The sequence below is a fragment of the Copadichromis virginalis genome, linkage group LG8 (assembly GCF_057382275.1).
Source record: "Copadichromis virginalis isolate Kocher_CV1m ecotype Utaka linkage group LG8, C_Virginalis_male_GT1.1, whole genome shotgun sequence".
Lineage (NCBI taxonomy): Eukaryota > Metazoa > Chordata > Actinopteri > Cichliformes > Cichlidae > Copadichromis > Copadichromis virginalis.
The window spans coordinates 23,091,371-23,114,190 of NC_140625.1; the positions used below are offsets into that span (position 1 = coordinate 23,091,371).

The 22,820-nt window shown below is 40.3% G+C and overlaps 1 protein-coding gene across 6 annotated transcripts in view; it reads right to left on the bottom strand.

Annotated features, from left to right (window-relative positions):
• The window catches only part of usp54b (ubiquitin specific peptidase 54b), a 59,385-nt gene that overhangs the window by 25,919 nt on the left and 10,646 nt on the right, over positions 1 to 22,820 (bottom strand). For 5 of the 6 annotated variants that reach the window (XR_014921996.1, XM_085466608.1, XM_085466611.1 and 2 more), the window contains exons 2-6: positions 21,040 to 21,637; positions 11,020 to 11,112; positions 2,982 to 3,116; positions 1,617 to 1,730; positions 1,399 to 1,481 (exon numbers count right to left, since the gene is read on the bottom strand). Coding sequence is in view for 5 of the 6 variants with exons in the window: in XM_085466608.1 (XP_085322734.1) it covers positions 1,399 to 1,481; positions 1,617 to 1,730; positions 2,982 to 3,116; positions 11,020 to 11,112; positions 21,040 to 21,195 (581 nt within the window). In the remaining variant the exon portion in view is untranslated. Of the gene's footprint in view, positions 1 to 1,398; positions 1,482 to 1,616; positions 1,731 to 2,981; positions 3,117 to 11,019; positions 11,113 to 19,822; positions 19,970 to 21,039; positions 21,638 to 22,820 lie in introns of those variants that run through there. The other variant, XM_085466612.1, reaches the window with a different exon arrangement.

Consider the following 22,820-nt stretch of genomic DNA (forward strand, 5'->3'; position numbering starts at 1 on the left):
AGATTATATAGACATGCATGTCAGCTGTGAAAAAACCTTTTAAGTCTGAGAACATTTCTAAACCCTGTCTGACTGATGCTGATCTTTGACCCCACTGTAGTAATTGAGCATTAACCATATATCAGCATTACTGTTGAAGAAGTTCTTCTACAATTATCCACTCAGAAAGCTTTACTTGTCCACCATAAATGCATTTTTCTCTGACAATCTCCTTCACTAAAGCATAAAACAATGACACTTACTAATACTAAGCTCTGTTTATCCCTTTTAAGTACAATTGTCCTCTGAAGGACAAGCTCAAATATATGTTATAATTCTCTGTGAATACAAAACAAACTTTACAAATCTGTCTCAGGCTTGGTACCCAGTATGGGATAATGCGTGCATTTATTCGGCATTGTGCTTTTGTTTTTATTTGTTTGCTTTTTGCTTTTTCTAGCGACATATTTCTTTCCTTTAAGAATAACAATTTTAAAAACCTGTCCTCCTCCTAGCCGTTCTCCTCGCCTCCTCTCACCTCTTCCATTAGCCTGAAATGAACTCAACCTCTTCTCTGTACACTCTCTCACTCGATTTCAACCCCTTGCTCAACCTCTCCTCTTCAGATACACAGTCAGATGAGGAGTCTAAGAAAGCAGAAAATACAACGACAACAACACACCGGCTGGGTACACTCTTGCACCGCGTGCTTGAACCACACATTTGTTTTCTCTTTTTGGTGCCCTCTGACTATCTTACTCATGCTGACTTTTGCATATTTGGTTATCTAGACTGTAAACAACAGGCTTCATTAAGGGTAAAAATAGCTTGGCAGCGCTCACAGGCACAAACAGAGACCTGTGGTACCTCTGTGCCCCACAACTACTTTGACATGTTTATTTGTACTTTTGCCCCCTCCCCGCCATTCATTCCTCTATTTCCTCGGCTGTGTTTCATTTCCAAACGGGATATAGGAGGATCTGTCCTCTTATTTCTGTCTTGTTTGGCCTTTCCGGGGCCCTCACTTCCACTTATAGATTTATGTCGGCCCCTGGGTCCGCTAAATCAAACACCTGATTGATTACTTTCCCTGCACCTTATTTCATTGACTCGGCACATGTGCTGGGTTTTTTTGAGTACGCACACATCCTGCATGTGTATTTGTCAACACAACATCATCTACCTGTACATGGGGGAATCGTTTTGCACATCCTCACCTGCCCTTGCACGAAGATACACGTGTGTGGACGTAATGTGTGATTGCCACTCACGGTTCAGTAAGGGACCCGTTCAGGGAAGTAGGGAACACGCTGTACCTTCCTTTACTGCCACCCCGCCACAGCTTGCTGCCAGATTTACTGCAGTGTGTGTAGGTGTGTCTGTGTGTGTTTAGGTGTGTAGGTGTGCGTCTTGTCTTACCACAGGGATGTAGTGGAGATATAATGAACCATCTGAATGAAGGGCAGGGGGTCTGATGTGGCTCCACAGCTGTTACACACACACTGGAAACGAAAAGCATTCTGAGGTTCATACCAAGACGTCGCGCTCATGTTGTTTGGACGGTTTAATTAATGCATTCAAAAAGTGAAAGATGTAGCAGCTCTTTGAGGGCGCAGAAGGGACAAACATCCCCTTACCTGTTCGAACAGAGTCATGGCAAACTTCTGGTGTGGAATACAGTGTTTTGCTGTGCAGATGTCCTCTCTACTCTCTGCGCTGATATGGAAGTGGATTCGCATCAGGAGGTTCTCCTGAGAAACACGTGGGAAAGACATCAGTTAATGTGTGTGTGGTATGTACGGGAATATGGTCGGTTATAGTGTGGGTGCGTGCGCGAGCGCGTGTTTGATCGCTCCTCTCTGTTGGTGCTCTTGTTAATCTGACCGTGGGAGCTGCATCTATATTTCATAAGAAGCCGACGGATTCCCTGACTGAACACATTTACTACCAATCGATCAGACACCGCCTCTCAGGCACACACATAAAACGCACACGAAGAAAGAGGGAGGCACAAAAGTGGCGAAAAGAAAGCAACAAGAGGGTTTGAAAAGAGGAACGCGCCGAGGAAGTGAAGTAACAGAACCTGTGGAGTGTCACCAGAATATTTTAGCATCCGCTGCACGTAGAACTCAAATATTTTGGAAAGATCAATCATGTACTGTACCGTTTCATGAACCCGATCGGGAGTGATTGCTGGAGGTTGCTGGCCGTCCCTAGGTGTACTATTCTGAACCAAGACCTCCTTGTAATTGTTTTGTTTGCTAGCACACAGTTTGAAGACTGCAAACACCTGCGAACTACTTACCAACTGTGAAACCAGAAAAAAACAGAAAGGGAGAACATTAAATTAAATTTGTGCCTCTTGAATCGTGTTGGCTGCAGCACATTCAAACTGAAGATGAACATTCTCAGTTTCCAGACGGTGTTGCACATCTTCAAGTTACACTGCCACAGTAGACCAACTGTAGTTACTGTGGGTAATGCATGTTTTTCCCTAGCGACTGAACGCTGCCAGGGGATGTTTTAAATGATTATGTTTTCTTCAGCTATCAGAAAGGAGTAATGATTTTATCTTTTGGTCAGATTGTTGGCCGACAGAATAAGATAGCTGTTTAAGTTTGGTTGCAGAGCTCCTGAAAAGGCACTCAGGGGAGATGGTGTGTTTTCCCATTAAGTTCAATGTTTTTCGTAAGCTTGAAGATACATCAGATGAGATGACAAGGAATCCCTCACAGCATAACAGTGTAACAACCCAACAGGCACCGGCGGTGGAGTCACAAACACAGAGAGTCTAAACAAAAAGTGAACACTCCACGCTTGTCAAAAGGCATATTTCTTTGAGGCTGCTGTGCTCGATATCTCCTCTCCCCTGAAGGCTTCCGACTGCAGTAAAGATGTGGGAGTTCCTCAAACACTCGCTCAGATCAGCCTTTAGGCATCCCCTCACCTCTTATTTATGTGTGCAGGTGTGTGTGTACGGATAAATGTTGTCGCAGACTCACAAAGCACTCAGCAGCATCGTCCATGATGCCCAGCTGAAAGCGCTGTTCGTCCTGGAAAGTCTTGGCCAGAGCGCTCCGCAGTGCATCTGAAGGCAAGACGCGCTCACTGCTGAACTGGAACTGAGCAAAGATACTCTGCAAACAGAAAGACATCCACGAATCTGTTAATTTCTTTTCTTTTCCTCAAAGATCCATTACTTTACTTTTTTACAGAGCAGATCAAAAACCTCTAAACACAGCTGCCCTGTAAAGAGGAACCATGTTCTGTCAAATGACCCATAAAACAAAGAAACACACAAACAAAGCTAGTTGTGATCTTGTCAGGGACAAAAGTGCTGCACAACAAAGTCCGAGTGGACTAAAACAAACGGCACAGCTGGCCTCGATATCAGACAGTATCAATAATAAATGGCATTTGTAGTTCACTTTTCTCTGACAAAAACAGCTCTGAGAGTGCTTTGGAGCCGTAAAACCAAATCAAACTGTTGCAGGAGGCTCGGAGGAAAAGCTAGGCCACCGAAGTGTGTTTTGAGGGCAGCGATCAGAGTGGAAGGGAGGATCTGTCATTTTGAAGAGGAAGAAGATGGCAATGTTTATGCTCGTGCAGGTGTAGCAAGTGTTAAGTGTTAAAATTGTGTCTCTCTTTATCATCACGCAACGTCTCAGACTTTAGATGGTGAGCCACTGGAGTCCTGATCCCCTGATTTAGGCATTATACTATTCTTCTTCTAACTGTGCAGCTAACTTTTTAAATACGTTTGGAAAATTAACTGCTGGGAAAAACTGATAAAGTGTTTCTAATTTCTTTATAAATATTCCAGGTAAATAATTCCTGCCACAATATCATAATTCTGTATTTTTTGATCAGATTAATTTTAACAGGATTATTTAATACAATTAATAATTGATGTTTTTGGCATCAAATTTGTGCATTAAATTCAACAAAATTCATCTGAAAACCAAAGAATCGGCAACTGAAGATGTGGAGCCTGGCGGGGGCTGTATTTTGGCTTTTAGGAAGTCATTAGCCGTGTTTATAACACAGAGTAAGGCGAGAGAATAACGGCACAAAGCAGTAACACTGATCGTCTTGTTATTTCGGAATTTTCGGAAGCCTAACTCGTATCTGAAAATAAAATTAGATTAATGGCACAAACCTTGTTACCTTATTTGGTCAGCTCATTTTTGTAAAATTGCCTGTTTGACTTAAATACCTTAAATCCTACATGGGATTGTGAAATTTCAGCCAAATTTTAGTGGTTGACAGGTTCGCTCCAATAAAATTGAAAGCTCTATATATCCAGAAATAATTCCACATACAGAATATTTGTTTTAATAATTTGGTAATATAATATGTGATAGAAAATATATATATATTTGAGTAATTTTGTAGATATTTGTGTAGAAATAATAGCGCTGCACTTACTTGGGTCATGGGTCAAGGTTGAATTAGATTAAATTAAGGGATTAGATGAACAACTGTCAATTCAATTTCCATTCAATTTAATTTATATGGCACCAAATCACAACGGCTGCTTCAAGTTGCTTTATGTTGTAAGGTAAAGACCCTACATTAACACAAAAAAACAGAGAAAAACTTAACAGTCATATGACCCTCTGTGAGCAAGCACTTTGGCGAAAGCGGGAAGGAAAAAGTCCCTTTTAACAGGAAGAAACCTCCAGCACAACTAGGCAGGGAGGGGCCTGAGACAGTTGTAAATAGTGGCAGTAGCTGCAGAAAAAGTAGTGGCACAAGAAAACGCAGTCTGAAACTTAAGCGTAGTGATGTAGGTCTTAACACAAGCACTTCACCCAGTATTGAGTTCAAGCAGAGGCACCGAGAGCAACTTTTGACTGAAGCTGGACGAAGGAGAGCTGCAGTGTCCAAAGAGGGAGAGATAAAAGCATGGATGGACTTCCTCCAGACTGCCAACGGATAAAAATGACCTAATTTTTTGATGGTAAAAATTCTCAGTAGGGGGAAAGAAAAAAAAAAAAGCAAAACCGAGCAACTATTTTTGACCAACGCTAAAACAGCCCAAAACAGAAATAAACATAAGTCGCTCTGACGTGTCGGAGCAGTGGTTGGTGCTCTGCTGGTTTCCGTCCCAGTGGTATTTCAGTCACTGATTAGATGGCTGCGCTGAAACGCAGCGGGTGCTCTGTGTCTGGAGGACTTAGAAACAAAAAATTTAAATAAAAATATTCTAACATAGTCACAGTTCATCAGCATCCACGTGTCATGATTATGTCCACGTTGGTTCCATTTTTGTTTGGTATACAGAAATATAAGATCATGAACACAGTTAATTTATCTTAAACACCAGCAAGTATTCCTATTTTGTGAATGTTTTTCCATCTATCCTCATGTTACTGAATCAGTGCAGATAAATACTGGAATTGCTACATGTGATAAATTGCACTATGGTAAAGGTTTTTTATTCGCATTCAACAAATGCTTATCTAGTTCAGGGTCCAGGGTGTGCTGGAGCCTAACCAAGCTGACAGGCAGGCTCCAGCTTGAACAGGTCGCCAGTCTGTTGCAGGGCTAAAACACATTTGACACTTAAAGTATTCTGAGTGGGTATAACTTTAAATAGATTAGAGCTTTGGGAAGCTCTGGATTAGAGCTAGGCAAGCTAAAAAAGTTAATCAGTTAATTCCTTAGCTTCTTAAAATCCACATGGACGCCAGCGAACCTCCTCAGGTTAGTTTCAGATTGAACTTTACTTTTACCTACATGCAAAACAGAAAACAGAAGCTGTTGTGTTTCAAAACTCTTGCATCCATTTCAGCCTAACAGTTCTTTAAGTGTTTGATACTCATACTGTAGATGAAGATTCTGTTGAACTTGTAAAGACACCTTCATAAAATTGTGACTTTTCTGACATTTTACAGGCAAAACATAATAAAAGATAATTTTTTAATATTAAAACAGGCATTAAAACTATATTTTAAAAAGTGGTAAGATTTTCTGATTGATCCTTGAGGGGAAGCAATAGAGTACTTGTGGTAATATTAATTATATGGTAACACTGTATTGCATGGAGTATTGCACATTGTGTTGCAATGCCATTCTGCACTTCAACTTGGCAAATATCACATATAGCACTGGGCAAAAGTCTTGACTGTGTCTTTTTTTTTTTTTAAACTGAGGAAACTGGACAATTAGGGGACAAATAAAGAAGTGGCAGACATAAAAAACTGTCTGCTGCAGTCCTTAAGAAAAAACTCCAGAAAAACCTGGAGAGATGCCCTTCAGCTGATCCTCAAGCCATTCATCAACTAGGGAAACGGGTATAAAAGAGTGAGTTATGCTAAATTACTCAAGGAATGGACTGAAAATCTGTGGCAACAAGTCTTACAGAGTGATGAATCCAATTTTGAAATTTTTGCTTCAATATGTACAGAGTAGATAAGGAAAGAAGTACAATAGTGAGTGTCTACATGCTTCTGTGGAGACTCTGTCTCCATTTTAACCAGTGGTTTTGGGGATCTTGTAAAAATGCATGGAATCCAGAAAAATACCATCAGATTTGGACCCAGCCTCTGATTGATTGGCAACATTTTCCAGCATGACAGTCATCTCAAACACACCGAGTGAAAATGTGTTTGAAAGCATACCTGGGTAGAAAAACACGCAATGAAACACTATCAGTCAGAGCACAGACCTCAACATTATGGAAGCGTTATAGAGAACAGAACAAAAGGCAGCCAACATCCAAAGAACGTCCAAAGAAGAGCTTTGAATGTCCTTCAAAGGAGCCTGGAAAACACTTCCTGAAGACTACTCAAAGAAAGTTTGCCTGAGAGAGCTAACGCTGAGTTGCAGAATAAAGGCACTCAAACCCAATATTCACCTTTAAGCTCATTAGAACTGTAAAAATTGTTTTTGCCTTATATGCTGTATTGCCATGTTTGCACATGTTGGACCTATTTCCTATATAAAGAAAAAAATTAGGGGTGGCTTGAGCCCTTTGCACAATACTGTAGGGCTATTCTTAAGCTGCACTAGCCTTCCCACAGTTGCTGCTCTCTTCAAGCTACTTTGCAACCCACCTCAACCTCAAATCTGCCTTTCATGCCACCCTTTGATGTCTGCTCTATTCTGTGCTGAGTGCTGTTCTACAAAAACCAAACTATAACCACAAATTGTCTTTTGACTATAGTGGTCCTGACTGAATTACAAAAGGGCGATTCAGCAGAAAGAACAGAGGGAAATTTTATCCATCAAGTGTAAATCTATCGAAGACAGAAAAATGTTGCATTTCAGTACAGACTGTGACGGAAAACGTACACTCATTTGATTAAATTGCGTTTGCTGGAGGCTGCTCAATAATTTTCTGAAGCTTCAGTCAGCAAGAACAGCAAACAGTAGAAAAGGGAAAAGTTGCTTCTGAAAACACAAGTTAACTTATCAGGCAACTTTTTTTTTTAGTAATTAATATATTAATTTGCATCAAGCCATTTACCTAAATTAATTATATCTTTAGAGGTTATTTTTATGAAATGTGGGGAAGTGGTAAAAATCCTAAATGAAATAAATATAAATAATACAGACCTGATTTCTCAAACTGGCTTTCAATTATTATTATTAATGTCGTATCAAATTAAAAGTCAGATTCATTGAACCCTGCAATAACCCTCCGGGTTCCTTCAAAATGTATTTGCCAAAGCAAATAAGTCTGTTTGACAGACAGCTGAGAGTTCACTTCCACCAAACCTAATCTTCCTACGCCTAATCACGGAGCAACCGACTTCAAACATTAAGTTCACAACAAAATTAATGTGAGTTTAAACTGGATTTTCAAGCCTGATTGCAGCACTAATCTTAGGTTTAGCCTAAATTAGGATCTAATTAAGCCAAATAAGCATTTAATGAAGCTGTGAAGTGTGATTTAGTCTGGTGCTATTAAGTTAATGATTTCTTCATTTCAGGTGTTATTTTTGAAATTGTGGACGCACGATCTAGCAAGATGGCTGTGATCAGGTGGGCCGGGCATGTTATAAAATAATAGGCAACAATAGGCTTCGGTCTGTGTGTGTGCGAGCCGAGGGTTGGCAGTGGGAAAGGTAACGCAGTGAGGGAGAGAGCGAGCGAGAATAAGAAAGGGAAATAGAGAAAGAGAGAAGAGGAAAACGGAAAAGTGAGAGCAATAGGGTGTGAGTGTGTGTGCTGACTGCAGCAATGCACCAAGGAGAATGGAGGGGGAATATACCCTACAAAGAGAGGGAGGGAGGAGAGAAGGAGGGAGGGGGAGGAGAAGGGGGAGGGATGAGGCAGAGTGAGTAAGAAAGGAAGGTGTGTGCGCGTGTATGTATGTTTGTGTGTGTGTGTGAACTCAGTCCGAGTGTGAGGGCAGGAGCAATCGACGCAAACTCCCACATTCATTCATCTTTCTGCTTCCCTTTTGCTCGTTTTTCTCCTCTTCACCTTCTTTTTTCTTCCTCTGTCTTCTTGCTCATTGCAGCATGTGTGTGTGTTTGTGTGTGTGTGTGTGTGTGTTGCGTTCGGGTATATCTGCATCCAAGTGTGCGCATGTGTTTGTGTTGTTGTTGAGAGAGATAAAATGTTGCAGTGATTTCTAAGGGGATAGCCACAGGCAGCCTCTGAACTTATGTTTACTACGAAGGCAGGCGCCTTCATCTGCTGCAGAGATCCCCCTCCAAAATAAAAGGATCCACAATCTGCATTTATGTCTTTGGCTCTTTAAATGTGATGCGTGAAAATTTAAGCAACCATTAAAGTTCATCTGGCGTGTGTTTTGGCTAGTTGCTCAGAGACTTTTATCTCCACTGCTGTAGGGACTACAGCCACAGTGTAAGAACAATGTTACATCTGTTCTTTGGTGGGACGGTTAATGGAAACTGACAGGAAAATGTATACGCTTAGCATGGTGACAATACCTTTGATTTCTACAGCTGTTGCACCGCACCCCAAAAAGCTTGAGGGTGTGTGTAGGTGTGTGTGTAGGTGTGTGTGTTAGAAAGATTTGTGAGCATCTTAAGACGTACGTGTGTAGCAGCATAGCGTGTTCGGCATACAAGTAGGACCTTCGTGTGTGTGTAGTATCCCAGCGTGGGCTCTGCTAGCTCAGCGCTTTCAGTCAGCCAATTAATTACAGAGAAGCACTGGAGACAGAGCAGCGTGTGGAACACACACATCGACACCGCTACACACACACACACACACTGAATCACACCACACCACATTACACACAGCACTTCTCTTCACTCAGACACATATTTGTCATCACTGATGCAACAAATGGCGGAAACAGTGCTGCATAAGACTCGTTTACTACGAGGGTCTCACGATTTCACCGATCTCCTGTTTCTGTTTGGTTACTTTGCCACTGCTGAAATGATGAAATATAATAAATATTCATACATATAAATATGATAAATTAATTTAACCAGTACACAAGTCTATAAATGTGCTGCTTCTAAACACTTAATAAAATCTGCTCTTCACAGAACCACATGTTGTATTTTTACACTATGTGCAGAAAGACAAAATACTGCATATGAGCAAAAGCCTATTTTAAATGCAACCAATAACAAAACAGGTAAATTGTGTAGATTAGTAGGTTTGTTGTCAAGTTAAAACCTCATCTTCACAAGCTGTTTTTAATAGTTTTTGAAGAAGAAAAAAAGAATAAAGGTCACTAAGTGGAAAGAAATCATACAAATACAGGCAAGAAAAAAATATATATAATGTAGCAGCACTGCTTATACATTGCATGTCTTTGGCTTGAGATAGACTAGAGTAAGTGTTGAACCCTTTAAAGCGTGAACCATTAAACCATGAAATTGCCAAAAAAATCAAATGTTTTATTATAATGGACAGTTTATTAAAGTATCCGACTAATTTGTTTAAAAAACAAATTATATGTATAATTCCATATATGACTTTTAATTTGTATCGTATTTCCTACATCTGCCTTTTTTAAAATTGCTTAAAATGTACTGTGCAATTTATTTTGTCTCAAAAACTGTATGTATCAAATATTATACACTAGGCATTAGGGGTTAAAGTGATCTGACATGAAAATACAAATCTGTGATACTCATTTTATACACGAACACCTGAGCTGCTTCTTACTCCTGCTGCTTCAGATACCTCTTTTGCACAAGTCCTGGAGCCTTTTTGAGAACAGGGTAGCAAAGAAATTGGACTTATTTTCATGGCAAGAAAATCATGGCTAAAAGAATCTGCAACTGCATCTGCAAACCGTTGCTGAATTCTCTTCAGCAGTGGATTCAGCTTCTTGGTAGAAATGTGAACATCAAGTCTGGGCGACAGCACCATGCTGGTTGTAATGGCATGCCTTGAGGTACAACCTTTAGTAACAATGAGGCTAATGTCCAAGACCAAACCTCCTTTGAAAATGGTTGTGTTTAAAACTTTTGTTCATCTGGTGTGCTTTTTTCCCTCTTTTAAAGCAAATAATCCAAAGTATTAGAGTGTTACATAACCAGTTGCAAGAATCCCCCCTGCTGAGTTGAAAGAGATAGGTTTCCCCGACCACTGCGTAAATCCATAAAATAATTTAGTCTTTAATTAGCTTAAAAAAACCCAAAATGGTTTTGGTTGTTATATAGCATGAATAAATGAATATAAGGACATGTAAAAATAAACATTCCTGTGTGTGCAGCTCTAATTGTTTCTAATAATCTTCTGTTTGCTGTTTATTAGTTTGTCTTATTTCATTTGCATCATATCTCCCTCTGTTTATCTGTCATTTACTGTAATTAGTCTTTTCGTGATAACAAAAGGACCCAATGAAAAGAAAACACAATAACATAGTTTTGTCGCCCTACACTGGTTGGCAGATAAATGTAATGGAATAATAAACTGTTTGCATGTTAAACCATTAAACTGAAGTATAAGTGAATTGTGGACCATAATGGACCAACAGAAACTGTCAACCAGGAAAACTGCCACAATGAAATACAGCAGAGTAATGGGCACTGCTTTAGGTTTACAGTAAAACCACTACAAGCCATTAGAGGACAAAAGGAGGGGATGTTTTACCTTCAAAGCACAGAAGATGCACGAGTCCTCCATGCACTTATGAGTGGTCAGCTGTCGAAAGCTTCTGCGGAAGATGTCAAGATGCCAAAGAACCTGAAAGACAGTTAATGAATTTATTATTTATCCAGTGTTCAAACTGGAACCAAGTCCTTTGTCCCTTTTTGTCTTAATTTTATTGTTTATTCCTTAGATTTCAGTTCCCTCTTGTTCCTTCTTTGAGCTTCAGCATGTTTAAATTTCTTGTTTTTATTTATTTCTGCGGGTTTGATCCTGCTCTGCATCACCGAGAGCTAGATTTTTAACATATCTGTTTTCTTATTTGTTTGCAACTCATGTGCTTCACATGACTTTTAATCAAAGGGTTGTTCTTGAAAAAAGGCAATTTTGGAGTCTCCCAAAGAGCCAAAGCAAAACATTTAGTTAATTTGCTCTTCATTTACTAAAAAATAAAATGCACTTTTGATTATTGAGTGATCAGAAATAGCAGGAAACTGCATTTGATTCATGTCATCTAAAATTAAATCATTCTGCTCCACTACCCACACAGCCCAAAGATCCATGTTACGCAAGTAAAATCCATAAATCAGATGTTAATTGAGCAATAAGTAAAAGTTTGAATACACCCTTCTTTTGGTTACTGATTTAAAAGCTTCAGTATGTTGGAAAAATTCTTAAAAGCTGAACTTTCATTATTTAGTTCTTAAAGCATGCTTGGAAAAGCAACACTTTGATCTATGTCCTTGAAAAAGATCCAATAGAGACTTTTTCTCTTTTGTGCCATCATATACTACCTGCACCTAAAAGCAAAATGCCTGCTTGTGTGCGCACTTTGTCTGTACTGATTTAAAACCTTCTGTCAGGACTTCTGGGAGAAAGGACGCAAACGCAGGACACAGAGGCAGGTTGAATAACAAAAAGCAAGCCCTTAATGGCTGTTATGAAAAAAGGAGATACAGGAAGTGCAAAAGACTAGAAAATAAAAACAGGGGATTAAAAATGGAACAAAAGAGGAAAAAGATGAACAGACAGTGAGGAAAACACAAGTTTATACACACATGCAGTCGATTAAAGATAAAGAAAGTTGAAAACAACTGACACAGGTGAAAGTAATGAGGGTGGGGTATGCAATCACAAAGGAGGGCAAACAGGAAGTAAAGCAGCTAAAAACACACACAGTCATTACCAGAGTAAAACAGGAAGTGGGAACAAGAAAAGAAAGAACACACTGGGAAAACATGAACTCTATAAAAACACAAGAAAGAATATCAGTTAAACCAAAACAAGGCCAAACTTGAACAAATACTAAATTAAAAACCAGGACAGCCAAATTATTGCGTGATTAATATGAATTAAATCTCGATTTGGAGCGACCTGTTTTCACAAGATTTGTTCTCTTTATTTCTGATGGTTTCGCTGCTTAGAAACTGCAATTGCGTCAGTCGCCATAATCAGTGGAATTACCATTTTTGAATATGCAGTAAGGCTAAGTTTGGTGGCGTGACAGCTCGTGGCTGCAGGTTGGCATAGTAACACAGCATGTTTTCTGGTATGTTGGTTTTGCAGGTACACAGCAGCCAAAAATAGCGACTGACAGCACCGCTGAAAAGAAAAGAGCAGGCCAGGTGCTCTGTTTTTCTGGAGTTAAAAAGTTTGACTAAAATCTAAAACAAATGAGATCCGTGAGTTTAATCTGCACCCAGCAGTGTGGCAAAACGAGCGCTTTGTTCTGTGTTTGAAGAGATGAGGCTGCTCACTAATGCTTTTGATGCATGGGCTCAAACAGACAGTTAAAGATGCAGCAGGGAATCCTCTTTTACTTCTTTCAACATGTTTTTCAGGTATTAACGTGGAAACCTGCAGTACATACATCATTTATATATGTGAGAAAGGATGCTTCAACCCCACGTGAACTATAGTTAAGTGCAGTAATTCATGGCTTAGTGTGATATTTTAACTTTGATTTAAGAGAAAATGAGACTGATGACATATTGAAAAGCTAAGCAGACATCAGATTGCACTCAGCAAGTGGACTTCCTCTTTTGCCATCAACCTGATCTGTTTACCTGCATCCAACCAAAGCCTGCCATCCTCAAGAAACCTCTGGTAGTAAACCTCTTCCCTTGTCCTTTCTGAACAGTTCTGCGTACAGATTTGCAAAATCTGTTTATAGAGGTTACTCACACTGTAGCTTTGAAAATAACTGAATCAAATGACTTTCAGTAATGTGAAATGATTGCAGAGAATCAACACCCAAGTCTGCAGCGCGTGATGGCTTTCAGCCATTTTCAGCTAATTGTTTTTTTCCATCAGCTTCCACTGAGTGTGCTTTCTGCTTTGTATATTTTCAGCAATAAAAGACAGTCAGCAGACATGGCGATGGAAAACTACCAGCAAAAAAACTCAAAGAAACTAAAGAGAAAACAAAAAAAACTTGCAGAAAGGGAAGGTAAACCAGCTGTTGCCGTTCTCCCTCTCTTCAATGCATAACTGGAAGAAAGAGCTTTGAGTGCATTAATTCAGCATGATGTTAAAAGATAATATTAACATAGCAGTTAGGCCTCTACAGAGATCTGCAGAACAAATGCACAAGACTGCACGCACTTACAGTATGATTGCAAAAGAAACCTGAGCATTACACTGGAATGTGTGTCTTATAAAGAGAGTGATAAGTGGAAGAAAGAAAAGACAGCTGATAACAGACTGCATGCTGACGCCAGTGTATCCCTTCTATCTTCCCCTCCTCACTGTTTCTCCTCCTCTTTCTGTAGTTTATTTGGTCGTGATGAATCGGCTCCCTGCACAGCACTGCAGCAGCCACAAGGAGGGCACAATCTCTCCATGCCCATCTCTCTTCATCAGCATGTATCTATCCATCTCATTTTTCTCCTCCTCTAAGCACATCCCTCGCTTTGTTCCTCCCCCTGTCTTTCTCGCCCCTGCTATCATTTGTATCATTTGTTTTTCCTTCCTCTTCGTTTTTTCCCCCTTTTTCATTTCTTTGTCTTTCTCTCGCAAACAATGGTGAGACTGCAGGAACATCTTAGGGGGGGAAAAAAAACACCAGTTCTATGCATGACAAAAACGATGACCTCATCAGCTAATGCTTTACTTGGTGTGATAAGTGACAGGATGATACCTGATGCACGAGTGCCAGATTTATGATGCCTTGGAAAAAGTTTGCACAAAGTACGCTCATGTGTTCACTGCATATTTGTGAGATTTATGGTTCCCTGAGACAGCACTTCTGCTCAGACCTGGTGCAGTTTTAGTAAGGCTACTTGTGCTGCCTCGGCTAAAGTCAAGAAACGCAAGATTACACAGATTACATGAAAGACTGCAACAATATTGGCTGCGGCTAAATGTAGATACAGACAGGTGGCAAATCAAAGGAATGTCTACTGCAGGAAGGAAACTTTATTCATCTATAAGATTTTGCTGCTTTGATGATGGTGGTGAAGACCGCTGTCTAACATCACAGAGGTGGTGATTGGCTTTAGAACAATTTTATACTCATCAACTCATTCAGTGAACCCTTGTGCCCTATGGATTGGGGAGCCTTGCCATATATCAGAGACAAAGGCGATCACTATCAGCAATGTCGTATTGATTTGGCCCAAAACATGCCAGCAGAATGGCCCGCAGGGGTACGCAGGGCCATCAGGACCCCTGACAGGAGAGGTCACGGGATCAGGATTTTTCTCCTTTAATGTGTCATTCCACTATATCTGTGTTATTTTGGCAAATACAGTACCACACACTCATGTAATCTTTATCATTCTACTTATTCATGATTCACAGGAATAATACAGCTTAAATGCTCATGTTAAAATCAGTGTGTGAGCTCATGGCTCATTGCCTCATCTTGTTGTGTGCATCTTTATGGGATTTGCAATTTTTGGGGGTTGTGGTCTGTCTCTGGCAAAACTCCCGTATTACTTAAAAAACATGCAGATTCACCTTTTTTAAGAAGTCAAAGTGAGTTGAAACTCCAAATAGATTACATTTTTTGGTACTTTCTTTGAGTCATTATGGCCTGAACAACATAAAATGAACTGACTATGGTAATACCCAACGCCTTATTTTCATTCTTGGACTCACCTTGAGTAGTTTTGCATGATTCACTGTTCAAAATAGCTCTAATTCACTGAGCCTTGGTGCTATTAATCATCAGTCTGAACACTTGCTTTAACTTGCGTCTAATTGGCTGACCCTTACAAACAAAAGGTTCAAACAGCAGGTGGGTGGAGCTCTGTGACCACTTTTTAATGAAGCCTACAAATGTCAATTGATTTGCTTATAAAGAGCTAAATAAATAGGTTACCATCACATATAAATGGCGTTGGGTTGTGACTTAGAAGCCTTGATAAACAGTCTTATTATAAATTCCTGTAACTTTAAAGGCTTCCAAAATGTACATACACACAGCTGCTGTCATTAATAATTGGAAACACTGTCACACTGAGGCATTTCCTGCACGTCAGCTGATCAGCATCAGCTGACTCTCTTAAATACCAATCACATTCAAACATCCGCCGGTAGTCTTCAATAAAGACAATAAGGAGGCCTTCATAATCGGATAACCGGAGCACCACCTGCCTCAAAGTGCTCTTAGGACTCTGTTGGCTGAATTCTGCCCTCCATGTCCCCAGCTCCTCCTGTTCCAGTCTCCTATTACCACATCTGGTAATGCCATCTCATTTCCTGTGCTTTTTGTTTAACACATGATACTGTTGTCATCGCAAAAGCGAGTTCATAATATCCTGTACTTTTGACTCGTGTATCTGTCATTTAGAACAGCAGTCCCCAACCTTTTTTGCGCCACGGACCGGTTTATGCCCGACAATATTTTCACGGACCGGCCTTTAAGGTGTCGCGGATAAATACAACAAAATAAAACTAGTACCGGTACCGAAAAAAAAGAAGATTTATTCATAACACACGTGAAAAGACCCAGGAAAACCGAGTTAACGATAAAAGCGATAACAAAATAACGCTGAAAACCGATTAAAAACCCTGAAAACCACACATTTCACACCTGAGCCTCAACTCTCGCGGCCCGGTACCAAACGACTCACGGACCGCTACCGGTCCGAGGCCCGGGGGTTGGGGACTGCTGATTTAGAAGATTATGCTCACTTCGAGCTTCACATTTTTATTCTTGAAGTTAAAAATGAGCAAAACAGGCTCCCTTGTAGTATTTCTAGTCCATGCTATAGTATCTAAGTGACTTTAGTCTCTAAGGCGGTTGATTTGCAGCATGATGCTATCATTATATATCACGCACAATTAAAGTTTTGTGGATTTGAATTAGGTGATACTGCCATGAAATTAAAATTATATGATGTTTTTCTAAGGTGTGATACAATAATGGAAAAGTCATAAGCCACCCCTCTTTCCTTTATATTTTAAATCCAAGGAGCAAGAATTTCCTACTATTTTAAAGAGGTCTTGAGTAGTTCTCCGGGCTCTCCAGAGGTTTTTCAAAGTTTATCTTCTAGACGTCGGCTGCTACTCCACTCGTTTTCAGTTCAGTCCTTGTACCTGACCATTTTCATTTTTTGGTTTGTTTAACCACTTAACACCGACCTTTAAATAATTCAAGCATTAAAAAAATAACAGAAAACATAGCAGGAAACCAATTTTGAAGTGTGTTTTTAGGAACAAACACATAATTTGTTCCCATTTCTTTAGATGAGTCTATAAAATACAGCAAAATAAAGTAAAAATGTATCTTTGCAAACAAAATGATTTCCAAAGAGCCAACAGCTGAAAACTTGGCATATCATGGCATGCTGTGTGTCCTCAAAGAAAATTAAGGAAGTTGGACAATTGGAAGACAAAAGAAGTGGCAGGCATGAAAAACCTGTCTACCTTAGGTGAACAGTATCTGAAATTCATGTCTTTGAGCGATAGGAAAAAAAGTCCAGTAAAACTACTAAAAGAGGTCCCGAAAGGAGGTCAGGGGACAGGTACAAAAGTGAGCTGCTACAATAATCTGTAAAGCATAGTGGAGGCTCTGTCATGGTTTTGGCTGCATTTCAGCCAGTGGTGTTGGGGATCTTGTCAGAATTGATGGAACTATGAACACGAAAAAGTACAGTCAGATTTTCATCCACCATGCAATACCATCTGGAAAGGCTCGAAATATATCAAATTGAGGGATGGCTCACAACTTTTGAATAGTTCTTAAGCTACATACAATTGTAGCCACACTACAATTTTTTGCTCTACCTTCCCAATGCTGATTTTATTTCTCAAGTTTAATCATCAACTGAGCTCTGCTCCAACACTCAAACCTGCTCTGAATTCTTTCATTAAATGATGACTTTCAATAAACGCCCTTCGTTTTAATTCCCCCTGCATCAGTGATGAGTTTGCCTTTTGCATCAAATCACAAATATCGGAAATGCTTCAAAAGCCTGTTTTGTTGTCTGGTTCCTAGGATCATATTCAAACAAGTGCAAACCTCAAACTTGTCCCCACCGCTAGACCTTGAAATTGAGTAATGTTTTCTTTTTGAGTGTTTTTTGTATATTGCCTTATAGGGCTACTGGCATAATAATAACAACCATGCTAAATTTCTCCTGTTATTTGAATATTTAAAAAAAGCAAATTCCTTCAAAGTTACAAGTCAACACAAAGAGGAGACATTGTCTCCCAAAGAAAACACTGCTGCTAAACTACCTCCAATCCCTTGTTTGCAGTCCAGGCTTTTCTTCTATGACTTATCAGTGTCACTATGTAACACATTTCCATAACGCTCACGTAGCGGCTAGTTTGGCACAGCCTCAAACAAAGAATAAGCAGCTACCTTGCACTCTGGCCTCTTTATTTGCTTGCCAGAGTCTGTAACTATAAAACGTCTCAGCTACAAATGTTCTGCTGTTGGCAGTCAGAATGAACATAAGAGTCTTCGTGCACTCACAGCAACCAAGGAACTAAAGAATCAGTGCATTACTTTGATTTTTTATGGAAGTTTCTCTGCAATAAAATGTCCAAATGCTGAACATTAGCGTTAGCTTTGACTGTATGCCCACTAAACAGAAGCTAGAGAATGTCAAAATGTTAGAGTTGAGTGCAATCAGAAACTGCAAAAATCTTAGGAGTCAGCAAGAACTGTGTGAATTATTTCTGCTAAGCCACAACCTCAACTCGGCTGGCTTTATTCTTAGCGTTCCCTGATGGTGAATACGTGAAAAATTAGAAGGATCACTTCCACCTAGTTTCAAGGAATTAGGCTGGGAATTTTCAGAATAATCTTGCTGACAGACAGACTAAAGGCAGCGGAAACACCTCTTCACTGAAGCTTGAGCGTCCACCTCGACAGGATCAGAGTGACCAGTAAAGCATGCTGACCTGCACCATGGCATATTTAGCATACTGCGTCTGTTTGCACACACTAAATATTTTTCTTTACTATTAAGTAGTGTGGCGTGCTACAGCAGTCTCTACTTGTTCAGGGTCAGATTCTGATTCAAGCAGGTAGTGCTGAACTCTGACATCAGTACAGGTCCTGCAGCAATGTGCAGTGTGAAAAATCTTACTTTACTTTCACTTCAGCTGTATAACTGCAGGAAAACCAATGCAAGCGTATGATAAAAAATTTAACTTTGCAATCCATACAGACATGTTTTGTTTTTGATAAGAGTCATGTAGAAAACGCTGCACATCTACAATCTTAATTTTGCTCTTCCCTACCACTGCATCACACACACACAAGCACACGCACATGTGCACGCTGATGCCTGATGAGTGAACCCATGTTTCTTTTTTATCAAAGCCAGCATTATCCATACATCCTTTAGCTATGATATTTTTTTACCTGTGTTTACACAATGAAAAGTTGCTGAACATGCGCTTTACCTCGGAGCACCTCGCTCATTATACTACATAAATTGATACAGAAAAAAAAAACACTGATGCAGCTGCTGTCACACAGCAGCTCCACTGCAGCAGCAGCAGCAGGAGGTTAACTTCTTTGCCCAAGGGGCCTTGAGGAGCAGGAGAGAGAGTATCTCACTTAGTATCGATGCACAATAGCAGTAAGACACTATACAGAACAAAGAGCAAAGCTTTTTTTTACAGCTAGCTGCTGAATGGACTGGTTGACAGTGTTTTTTTTAATGTTAACAAGATCTTAAAAACGTGATTTATAAATATTCATGAAATAAATGAACATAAATGAATAAATAATATGTGATAATGGTTTGTTTCAGTGTAAAAAAAAAAGAATATTTTTGGATTTCAGGCAGAAAATGTAGGGCTCTGTAAAAATAAAATGTTTCCCTATTAGAGACGTGGCATTTGTACATTTTTACATTAAAAAAAACTAAAATAATTTCTGCAACAATAATGTTTGGTTGCAGGATAACTGCTGATGAAGCAAGTTGTAAAGCTGAAATCTGATGTCTAATTGTTAATCTCACCTGCCAACAGACAGTTAATACAAGCAAAAACGCCCACATGAGCACCCCCCCCACACACACACAGACACACACAGTAAAGTACTGCCAACTGCAGCTCAGTTCTTTAACACTGCCTCAGTTTATCCTCACTCATCTGTGTCCTGCTAAAAACATCCTCTCCCCATTCTGTGTGTGCATGTGTGTGCACATGTGTGTGTGTCCTTGAAGTGGCCCACTTCCTTTGGTGCTGAAGCTGCACTGCATGCCTCTGTTGAGGCATTTTCTTTATTTCGCAAAAAAAACCAAACTATATGTCCTTCACTTTGTCTTTTCATCTCTCTCCCTCTCCCCCCACTCCCTTCTTCGCTCTTCACAAACATTCTGTTCTTTCTTCTTACCTTATTGGACTCTTTAATTCCTTTATACCTCTGAGCGGCATCCCCTTCGGTCTTCTCCTTGGTTTTTTCATACTGCATACTCCTCATCCCTTTCTTCTCTACTCCTCCTTCAGCAACTTTTCCTCTTCACATCTATCCCTCTGCTCTCTCCGACTCTCCCTAAGCTTCTGCCCCGCCACCCCCCTCCCTCTTCAGCTAACTTCTCTCTTTTCTTACTCTCTCTCTCTCTCCGTCGCTCTCTTTCAAGCCAGTACTCAAGAGGTATTTACTGTGTGTGTGTGTGTGTGTGTGTGTGTGTGTGTGTGTGTGTGTGTGTGTGTGTGTGTGTGTGTGTGTGTGTGCGTATGTGTGTTCATGTGAGGGCAGGTATGTTTGGGCCAGCTGGAAGTCTTGGGAGGAGGGAAGCAATCTTTATGTGTGTGTGTGTGTGTGTGTGTGTGTGTGTGTGTGTGTGTGTGTGTGTGTGTGTGTGTGTGTGTGTGTGTGTGCGTGTGTGCAGCAGCACAGCATAAGCATCCACATACTCAGACTGGATGTCCACACTGAAGCCAGACGGTCAGCCGTGCCAAAACCAACCGAAACACGCAAACCCTCGTTAATATGGCACTAATCTCATCCCCGTCGCGCTTTAAGAGTAATTTACTGCAGGCTTCATGAAAGTGTGTGTTAGCATTGTGCATTATGTCCTAAATGTGAAAATATAGACACAGATGTTGAAAAATGAGTTTTTATATAAGAAAGTAGTTGCTATTTTTTGCCAATAGTACACAAACTTAAACTGAAACATTTTCACTGTAAAGGCTTTCAGAGAAACACAGATTTGGAGAAATAATCACCTGTATTTTGTGCTTTTCTTACATAGAAGAGTGAGTTGTTAAGCAGCCAGAAAGTATTTGGAGCTGTGTAATTTATTATTCTTTATCACTATAGATAAAAATGCAGCTTTTCTTACAGAGTCTACATATTTTAGAGGAAGGTAAATGGAACAGCAGACAAGTTAAAGTGACAGATAATCAAATAAAGTCAGATTTTTTTTAACTTCTAAGAAAACCTACGAATTTAGAGCACTTGAACTAGTGTGACAATTACTCATGCAGGTGGATTAAGATCAGGTGCCATTGAATACTGCTTTAGTCGTAAGAATCTCCATGAAAAACATTTTAACGCCTAAAACTTTCTGCCCAGAAAATGCTTGTGCATGTGTTTATCTGACTGACCTGCAGGGCGCTGTTGAGGAAGCAGCTGTTCTGTCCCGGCTCGTTGCTCAAGCCTTTGCTGGGTGCGATAGAGGTCATGGTTCTCGGGGTCACCAGCCCCTGCACCCCACCTACCGCTCCACCGCCCGACGCAAAGTAGTTCCTCTTCCACGACATCACTACCTGGACGCCCCCGTTTCCACGACAAGGCGGAGAAGGGGCGGGGCAGCAGACCAAACAACGGCCTCTATGTCACTCCCATGAGAGAGAACGAGGGAGAATGAGAGAAAAGCAGAGGAGGACAAAATGGACGGAGGAAGAGGAGGGAGGTGGCGGCCGTAGATTGAAGAGACGCGGTGTGTCTTAGACGGGGATTTGGCACCCATACAACCCTGCCCCTCTCCAGCCGTGTTTTTACTTTAAAATCTGTCCACTTGCATGAGCCAGCGGTTGGCTTTTTGTTTTTCTGTTTTTAGCTCCTCGGATTTAGCAGTTTGTGTTTAAAGACATGAGAACGTTTCCAAAGCGTCCTTTGGCAGATTCTGTCACATGGATTAGACAGCGCTGCTGCTCCCATGTGGGGACTCCGTCGATGCTTTCTTCTCCTCTTTTACTTTGCCTGCAAGACACAAAGACCAACCTGTTAGGACTCTGCACACACAACAACGAGCAACAAGAACCTTTAGCAGGTTTACCAACAGGTACAACTGTGGTACTAAATCCTGTTGACTCCATAGACAGAGTGATGTTCCTTTAGTACCAATGCAGCTGAAAAAAAATGACGAGGACTTGTAAAGACTTAAACAATAAACTCTGTTCCAGGGTGTTAACCAGATAAATGAAAGTGAGACTGGTCTACCCCTCCTGAGAGTTTGTTTGGCAGATACAAGAATATCACTGATAACTATTCCCTCTATTGCCTTTATACTTATTACAACACGCTAGCATGGAAACAACATGAACAAGTAATCACCACATTCGATCACTCAAAGCAAAACTGCAACTTTAACCTAGATAGCAGCAACATTTGGTCCTAATCAGGATACTTTGGCACTTTGGCTCAGACTTTGAGACTAGATGTGGCCCAATAGTCACAACATACCAACCCAGTCTCATGGCATGGGAATAGTCCCACGTTTTGCCGCGATATCAGGTTGAACACACCTATTGTCTTGCACATGTTAAGTAGATCCTTTGGGTCACATGGGTTGCAGGTTGGGAACTCTGCAAGACATTTACAACCAATTTTTGCAAGGCCATATGATGTTGGAGGGTGAACTTGGTCTATAATTATGATTAAGTGGGTGGTTTGTGTCAAAGTATCATACACATGATTGCCAGGACTAGGTTTCCTAGCAGAACTCTGCGTGGTAACAAGATGATTAATGTCATTCCCTTCACATGTCAGTGGTATCAATGTAATGGCGGATCACTGTATACTTCTGAAATCTGTCTTGGCCTCTTTTATGGCATCAACACATAAAAAAGGCAAAATAAAATAATGAAATACATTTAAACCAGCAAATTTTAAAAAGGCGGTAAAGGCTGTTGCTTTGCCATCATGTAAACATCATACGAACACAATAATATGAGGGAGGGTAGCAGTGCATCAGTGGTAGGACACAGGAAGAAATCTGTTATGTCATTTCATAATCAGTACTTAGGGACATTATCTGGAGCTTATGCTGGTTCAAGCATCAATATGCACGGCTTCTAAACATGCGTGTGTGAGATGATAAAAAAAAGGCAATCTGTGTGTTTGTTACTCTACAATATGTGTGCGTGGGTGTGTGTGTACATGA